General features: G+C 40.5%; 2 protein-coding genes across 3 annotated transcripts; one reads left to right on the top strand and one right to left on the bottom strand.

Annotated features, from left to right (window-relative positions):
- Positions 1 to 6: 6 nt before the first annotated feature.
- On the top strand, positions 7 to 4,175 carry LOC113208018 (RNA-binding protein 33). The gene is made up of 11 exons (XM_052266215.1): positions 7 to 533; positions 676 to 832; positions 917 to 1,164; positions 1,360 to 1,477; positions 1,552 to 1,697; positions 1,784 to 1,870; positions 2,080 to 2,215; positions 2,300 to 2,607; positions 2,710 to 2,826; positions 2,930 to 3,064; positions 3,180 to 4,175. Exons 1-11 carry the CDS (start codon positions 12 to 14, stop codon positions 3,315 to 3,317), a joined length of 2,112 nt encoding a protein of 703 aa, XP_052122175.1. The 5' UTR covers positions 7 to 11; the 3' UTR covers positions 3,318 to 4,175.
- A 164-nt stretch (positions 4,176 to 4,339) lies between these two features.
- LOC113208019 (2-(3-amino-3-carboxypropyl)histidine synthase subunit 2) lies at positions 4,340 to 6,402 on the bottom strand. Of its 2 annotated transcripts, none has more exons than XM_026424850.2 (7): positions 6,221 to 6,402; positions 5,933 to 6,045; positions 5,615 to 5,835; positions 5,334 to 5,534; positions 4,995 to 5,266; positions 4,760 to 4,919; positions 4,340 to 4,685 (listed from the first exon to the last, which is right to left on the bottom strand). In XM_026424850.2, exons 1-7 carry the CDS (start codon positions 6,368 to 6,370, stop codon positions 4,384 to 4,386), a joined length of 1,419 nt encoding a protein of 472 aa, XP_026280635.1. In that variant the 5' UTR covers positions 6,371 to 6,402; the 3' UTR covers positions 4,340 to 4,383. The 2 variants fall into 2 exon arrangements, with proteins under 2 accessions (XP_026280635.1, XP_052122176.1); XM_052266216.1 differs by lacking the exon at positions 6,221 to 6,402 and adding an exon at positions 6,187 to 6,210.
- Between the last annotated feature and the right edge of the window lie 1,708 nt (positions 6,403 to 8,110).

The raw sequence follows: 8,110 nt of genomic DNA on the forward strand, positions 1-8,110 counted from the left end.
AAGGATCCCAAATGGGGCCGGGACCCCACATGGGGCCAGGATCTCACATGGGGCCAGGATCTCACATGGGGCAAGGACCCCACATGGGACAAGGACCCCACATGGGACAAGTACCCCACATGGGACAAGGACCCAATATGGGACCTGGACAAGGACCCCACATGGGACACACCAATGGACCAGGGCCCAGTATTGCTCAAAGTGGGCAAAACTTCAGAGCTTATCAAGAAACCAATACAGCTCCCAACATGGGACATCATGTGACCCACAACTTGGGCCCTAATATAGTTCAAAATTTTCCGTCTCATGTGAGACCTGGACCAAATTCGAATATGACTCCCAACATATCGCAGAACTTTGCTGCCCCCATGATGTGGTCTAGTATTGGCCAACCAACAAGCACTGGTGTGGGATCAATCAATCCAAACATCAGTCAAATAGCTCCAGGATTTGTTGCCAATATGGGTCAAAATATCCCAAATCTTCATGTTATGGAGGGAAGTTTACCTTCCGGCAGATCAGCACCTCTTCAGGTAAGAACCTTATTCTATCATCGCTAGTTGTCATGGCATGCTGCATATCCATGAGAGGAAAAATCCTCCAGCATAACAAATGTAATGTATCTTGTAATTATGGTACCATTTCCACATTCTGCTAACCTTTTTATTTTTCCAGAATGATCAGTATCCTCCTATACAAAGAGTTGTATACAATACGCAAACTCCAAATGAACCGTCAATCATTCGTATCCCACCTGAAGAGCCAACATTAAGATCAAATAAGATCCACATTAACCCTCATTTTCGTGGGAATATACAAGCAGTGAATGAAGGTAAAGTGTTGTTCATTTTGCTTGCATTTTGCATAGTAGTTGTTGACATCTTTAATGTTAATTTTTAATCTTCAATGTTTTAAGGAATATCAGTTTGGGACCAAACCACAGAAAATACACAGTTTAACGCCCCACCACATGTACCACCTGGGTCATATCCTGGTCAATTACCCAGCACATTGAACCAGAGTGAAGTTGGCTATCAACATCAGCAATGGAACCAAAATTCGAATATCAATCTAAGAGCTCCCCAGACCCAACCAGCAGATACAGCTTCACTTTCAATGTATCCTGAACAATCAAATTTTGGAGGGCCGCCTCAACATATGATGGTGAGCCCTGCTGCTTATCAACTCTCTTCTATTTCCTTCCCGCGTTTTTTTCATTTTATGGACTTTCTACATTGTTTCTTTTTATAAGTTTCTTTCAAATTTTTATCTTGATGAGTGTTTTAAAATAATTAACTTTAAATTGATTAACACAATCTATGTCAATATTCTCCTACATCTGGTTGTCTATCTATTTAGGGTCCTTTACAAGCTCAGAGAGGATACCAACAAACTAATCAACAACCTCAAAAACAATTATCTCTACCTCAAAGGCAGGAAAAGATTCCACAACACCAACGGTTTCATAACCCACCAGGTACTGGTAATACAGTTAACTAAAAATTTTTGTACCTAGCCTTGAAGTTTTATACCAATATTTATTCTCATTAGGACGAGGAGGTATTAGAGGACAAACCCCTACACCTGGAGGAAATAGAAGACTTAATCAAACACATTCACCTCCTAAAAGATCACTGAGTGATAGCCCGGGTACTGTACCAAAAAAACAAGGAAGAATAGAACCACGCATGGCTGCAGTAAGTACTACTTTTTCCTTTATACCAAAAAAGTTCTCTGAATAATTGTAAGATATAATCTCTAATTAACCTATTTCTATTATAAGGGGCACAGTAACCTGCTACCAGTTACTATCGACCCACTGCCTGATACAACCACAACTAATGAAACTCAACAAGATGACTTAAACGAGGTGTGTGTTTGAAGTTTCTGCTGATATCACGTTGAGTGTGGCGGGGGTAGGCAATGTTGTTATTGGGACCCACGGTGTGGGTCACGCCGCACTCAACGTGATATGTTCGCCACTTACAACCTAATCTGGATGAAGCGAATTCTTCAGGAACCGAGATTGTGATTTGTTCAAAGCAGGTTTTCGTTAATCACATAATTTGTTTTAACCAGGATGAGGAAACTAGAGAGTATCGTAAAAAAATTGAAGAGCAAAAGAAGCTCCGAGAGAAACTTCTCCGTGAGAAGGAGGATAGAAGAAGAAAAGCTGCCATAGAAAAACAAAAAGACTCTGATCCATCAATTTCAGGTATGGTACAATTGTTCTTCTATAATTATAAATACCTTTTAATGAAAGATTATTAAAACTAAGGCACTCAATATTTACCTGCAGATTCAAGAGAGAGCTCTAGCAAACAAATAGTTTCTGCCACTCAATCTATCTCTACAATTCTGAATCAGTCCCCAAGGAAAACAGTCCCAACCAATCAATTACAAGCTCCAGTAAATCAATCTCAGCAGTCCCTGAACAATTACTCTAACCAATTAGGGTTCAATAACCAGCGTGGAAGAGGTGGAAGGGGAGGTCGAGGTAGAAGTATGCAAAACAGGCTAGGCAGAGAAATTACTAATGCCTCTGGACCCACTTCTGCAACTGAACCTCCTTTAGGCATTCCACAAAGTTTATCTATTGAGGCTTCTGTAAGTTTGCTAATGCCCATGATAAGTCAATCAATCAATGATTGACATAGACAACAATTTGTTGTTGTATTTTTCTGGTTTCTATATTTTAGTATTTTTCAGGTAAGTAATAAGGAGGCGACAACACAAGGGAGTGGTTCAAGTCGTATTGTAGTCATGAGAGGAGGCCAACAGACAACTGGGGGCCCACAAAGGATCGTTAAGCCTAACCCTTCAGAGGTAAATCTCCTTTGACCATCAAAACTATATACTCAAATTATGAAAATAAAATGCTGCTGCAATTCTCATTACTTCTTGTTGTTTTTTTTTATCTTATTTCTAGACTAGAACTGTTCAACTACCTAATAGTACAATGAATGAAACTTCATCTGCTAAAATGGTGCTGGTTGAGAATTTGGCACATAGTACCAATGAAACTCAGCTGAGGATGATGTGCAATTGCATTGGGAAGGTTCAGGTAAGTTATAATAAAAAACCATCAATTTAAAAAGAGGGAAACAACAAAATCATTAGATACACTAGTATCTATCTGTGTGTTCACATTTACCTGATTTATCTCTCTCTTTGTTCAGGAAATTAACCTGGATAAAAAAAACAAAAAAGCAATAATACGATTTGCTGCATCTGAATCAGCAGCGGCATTTGTAAAGCGATATCAAAGAAAAATGATAGACTTGTCACTTATCAAAGTTGGACTAATCAATGAATAGTATATTTCCTCTTAGAATTATATTTGGACTCTTAATATCGCTCCATCATGTTTTAATAAAATTACAAAGTCTCTAAAGTATTTTCTAAATGGCTTTTAACTTGACTTGACATTCAGTGTAAAACAATTTGCCATTGCTCCTGTATTCTGAAATGTATAAGTAATTTGTTAAGTTAGTGTTTTTTTTTTATTTTCTCTGTACAAATTTTTGAACAACCAGAGCTAGATTTCTGCATTTTGTTTTTATTATGGATCAAAGTATTTGTATTATTAAACAGTTGTTAGACATTACCAATTGAGAATATTTGAAAGTGTTGTCCTTGTTAACATTGTTGGTATCTTCTATAAACAAAGTTCCGGCAGTAAATCTATCTTCTTCAATAGGTATGCGGACTTTTATTGAATTGACTGAAATGAATTTGTAACCTAAGGACTCTGATAATTATCTTCATGAATACTTACAGTAGGAATGTTTTTTACAACTAAAGTTTCTTTATGTTTGTCAAATTTTTGACTTGTCAAGACAAATATGCTGCTTTGTCCTAAAAATGTGTATTGTTGCGTGTCTTTATTCAACATTGCTGTTTTTAAGCAGATGGACCCTGAAATATTTGTTTTCTTCCTGGAGAGCATCTAGCTTAAGTGTATTTTGCCTCCCTTTGTTTGTACATAATAGCTGATAAAGTCTTGTACAATATTATTATTTTTATATATTTTATTCTTGAACTGTTTTTTCTTTGTGTGTTCTGCCTCAACTATTTTATTACAAACTGGAGTCAAAGGTGTATTTGTTCAAACTCGGTAATAATTTAACCTGTTGAATGTATCACCAAAATAAACCACATGACATGCAGGCAGAGCAGAGGAGCTCTTTTTACTCCCCCATTCATTTCCTTTCTACTGAGATGCAGGTTTGGTGGTAAAGCTGCTCAGTGACTCTTAGACGGCATGCTGTCACTCAACCCAGAAAAAATACTTTTCATGTCACATGTTTTGGGACAGCTCAGGTTACAATGAAAACACTTTTCAATAACAGCAAGTTTGTAATAGACAAAGTGACAAGAATTTTACTCCAATTTTCTTTGCAAAGGCTCCGATTGGTAACTACTTGCAACACCAATTCTTCCAACCGAAGCCAGTTCAACAGGGGTTTGGCCTAAACTCTGTTCAAGGCCCTGCCAACTACGGTTTGATAGAAATTGGCTCCCAGTACTGACACAAACTGCCAAGTCTGCTCTGGCAGCTACACTCCGCTCTTCTGAATCATTTACTGAAGAAGATAGATCGATGTTGCGAACTTTGCCAGTTATCAAGGACACATCCAAAGTGTCCTCCGGGGTATCGGATAGCTCCACATGATCCCCTCCACCTATATGAAACAAGAAAATGTAATGTTTTGAATCAAAACAAGAATTTCCAAGAATTCTAATTTTTAATTGTTACCTGAGAGAAGTTGCCTGAAGTCTATTACATATTTTGATGACCACTCTCGGGCTGAGTTGCAAGCTAATTCCACTTCATATATAGAAACAACTGGTTGATAAAATTCTTTCCAGTCAAATAAAGAATTTTCAGGACATGCAATAAGTACAAAAACGTCCACCTGATCAATAAGAAAATGAATTGAATGACACAGTCTCAGACCAGGTATAAAAATAAAATTGATACCAACACACACCTCTGGAAAATTTGCCAGCTTGGGGATATTGGGACGCCCAACAGCAAAAATATAAGTTTTTTTCCCAGTTTTCTTGGCAAGCAGTTTGACTCGATCAACAGCATCTAAATACCCTTCCACTCCAAGAGTACCAATTAAAATACCAAGTGTTCTTGCATCCTTTACCCTTTCAACTAAATGTAATCGTTTCATCAGGAATTTGCTAATTTTTCCGTCTGCAGGTTGTACACATGATTGTGTTTCCTCAGGATCATATCGAAATAATTTACAAGCTGTAAATGAAAGTAATCACTAAAATAAGGAAACACCAATACAGTAAAAGTAATGATTTTCAATAACCTGCTAGTTCCAGGAGATAATTTGTGAATGTTCTTCCATCATGGCCAATATATAGGACATTGTAATTCTCTAAAATTGATTTATCTGGAAGAGTGAAAGAACTTCCAAGACAATTATACTGCTCTTTTGCAGAATTACTCAAAGTGGGACGAGCAGACACAGCATTGGGAAATTTCAGTGTTAAGGCTTTATCAACATCCGCTGTAATATTTAATAATAAAAAAAAATAAAGTTAACAAGTTGATCTAAAATTGATGGCATGAAAATCAGTTTCTACCTACCAATTTTATGAGAATAAGCCACATCATAAATGACAAGGAGGCTGGAATTGCAGTCCTCAAACCTAGCACTGATTGCATTCATTAAATTCTGAACATCTAACGGCTTTGATTGGAATATGTAAAGGACAGGAAGACGTATAGTGAGGCTTAAGCAAGCATGCCCAAAGTGAATTATTCCGTCCGCTTGGACATGTTCAGCTGATACTTCATCCACACAACAACTGAAAAAAATAAATAGATGTAAATGGCGTGTTATTAGAGCCATAAGTGCAACAACTCAAATCTGGCTGTGGCTATGTAAACAAAACAGAAATCTACCTCCCATAAGAAGTGTCCCCTAAGATGAAGCATTGTGCACCCGATGAGTTCCGAAGGCTGAGTAACACATCAGGGGAATCACATAAGAGGTTATCAGGAAACTGCAAGCAAACCTACAACAGAGTTGGAAATAAGCAAAAATTAAGAAATCTTCATCGAACATACATTCCTCATCACGAAGCGAAAATGTGGTCCTTTTCCCTAGGACGGACATGTTTATTTTGATCATCACTCCAGAAACAACATAACCTTACCACCTGCATGTGCTCTAATTGGCAGTAATTTTACCTTTGACAGTCCATTAGCATTAATCCATTGATCACATCGATCAAGTTCATACACATTTCGAATTCTATCGGGTGGCGTTGGACACACGGAGCTCAACTCATATATTTGCTGTTCGATACAACGCTGTTCGTCACTGCTGAAAGCAGCCATCGCTCAATGTTTACAACATGTTTACCTACTGAGCTGACCTGGCTGAGCTGAGGAAGTGTGAATTTTTCATATTCTACCAGCAGACCATTGCCGGCGGGCCAATTTAACTTGGCACACGTTTTAATTCTACTTTTTCCGGTGTCGCACGTTGATCCCAGGAAACAACGTTTTCTTTTCAGTTACGGTACGTTACTACCCGACACCTGCATGAGCTATATTCAACTAAGTATTTCTCGTGAGCTACTTACGCTGCGTGGATCGCGGGCGCGGGCGCCGTTAACTCCCCGCGCCCTGCCCCCTGCCCCGCTCCCTGCGGTGAGATTAGAGAGTGTAGTGTACCGGGGGTGTCCGTCCGGCGACGTAGCTCACAAGCGCAACCGATCGCAACCGCAACGGGTCACAAGCGCAACGGCTCGCAAGCGCAATGGCTCGAAAGCGCAACGGGTCACAACCGCAACGGATCGCAAGCGCAACGGCTCACAAGCGCAACGGGTCACAAGCGCAACCGCGGAGAGCCGTCTGTTAGACAGCATCGACTGTAACCGAAGCCAGGAGTGGGAGCGAAGCGCACAGCGGGCCTCTGGAAGGGAAATCAACCTAGTCTATGGTCGCTGTGCACTTCTCGTGTAGGATGCGGTACCTCTCAGACACTTTTGAACGTTTTGACACGGCTGAAATTCAGCAAATCAATAGCCGAGAGTTTGAGTAATGCTGGGACGACCACAACTTGAATCTTACAATCTCAAACACACTCGACGCGTCCTACGAACAAAGTTCGATCTCCCGGCGCGCCGTTCAACACTGTCCGATCTCCGGGCGCGCCGTTCAACAAAGTTCGATCTCCGGGCGCGCCGTTCAACGCTGTCCGATCTCCTTTTCGGGGTTTGCAGTGAGGTGAAAGATTAAACGCCTCGTACGTATGTTCGTCAAGATCATAGCATATTATTATTGGTCCAATGCGTTGCGTAATCTTTGAGGATCACATAGAATTTATTAGTTTCATTTTAAGTGAACTATCAACGAAGATATCACGGCTTGAAGCCTACGGTGCAGATAAAAGCTGAAAAGGAGATCGGACAGCGTTGAACGGCGCGCCGGGAGATCGAACTTTGTTCGTAGGACGCGTCGCACTACACTACACACACACACACACCTGACACATTTTTTAAAAATACATCACAGTATTAGTTCACACATTAACTCATTCTTTGCACTGACTAGTGAACACTGAGCTTCAAAGCCAACCCACTGTTCACCTTATGATATAAAGTAAAACGTAGGGTTATACAATTAAAGGATAGAACCCTAATGGAATAAATATAAGTACTTTTAAACAGCCACAGATATTGGTTTTGCAAAAGAGAAATCTATAATTGTTTATTTACCACAAAAGTAATTTCTGCCGCGCCAACGCGGGTGCAGTGCGGGTGTCAGAACGTTTAAAAGTGTCTGAGATGTACCGCATTCTACGCAAGAAGTGCACAGCGACCAAAGGCTCGGTTGATTTCCCATCCAGAGGCCCGCTGTGCGCTTCGCTCCCACTCCTGGCTTCGTCTACAGTCGATGCCGTCTAACAGGCGGCTCCCCGCGGTTGCGCTTGTGACCAGTTGCGGTTGTGAGCCGTTGCGCTTGCGAACCGTTGCGGTTGTGACCCATCGCGCTTCCGAGCCATTGCGCTTGCGACCCGTTGCGTTTGCGACCCGTTGCGGTTGCGATCGGTTGCGTTTGTGAGCCCCTCCG

Source organism: Frankliniella occidentalis, unplaced genomic scaffold (assembly GCF_000697945.3).
Source record: "Frankliniella occidentalis isolate FOCC.00 unplaced genomic scaffold, Focc_3.1 Scaffold36, whole genome shotgun sequence".
Lineage (NCBI taxonomy): Eukaryota > Metazoa > Arthropoda > Insecta > Thysanoptera > Thripidae > Frankliniella > Frankliniella occidentalis.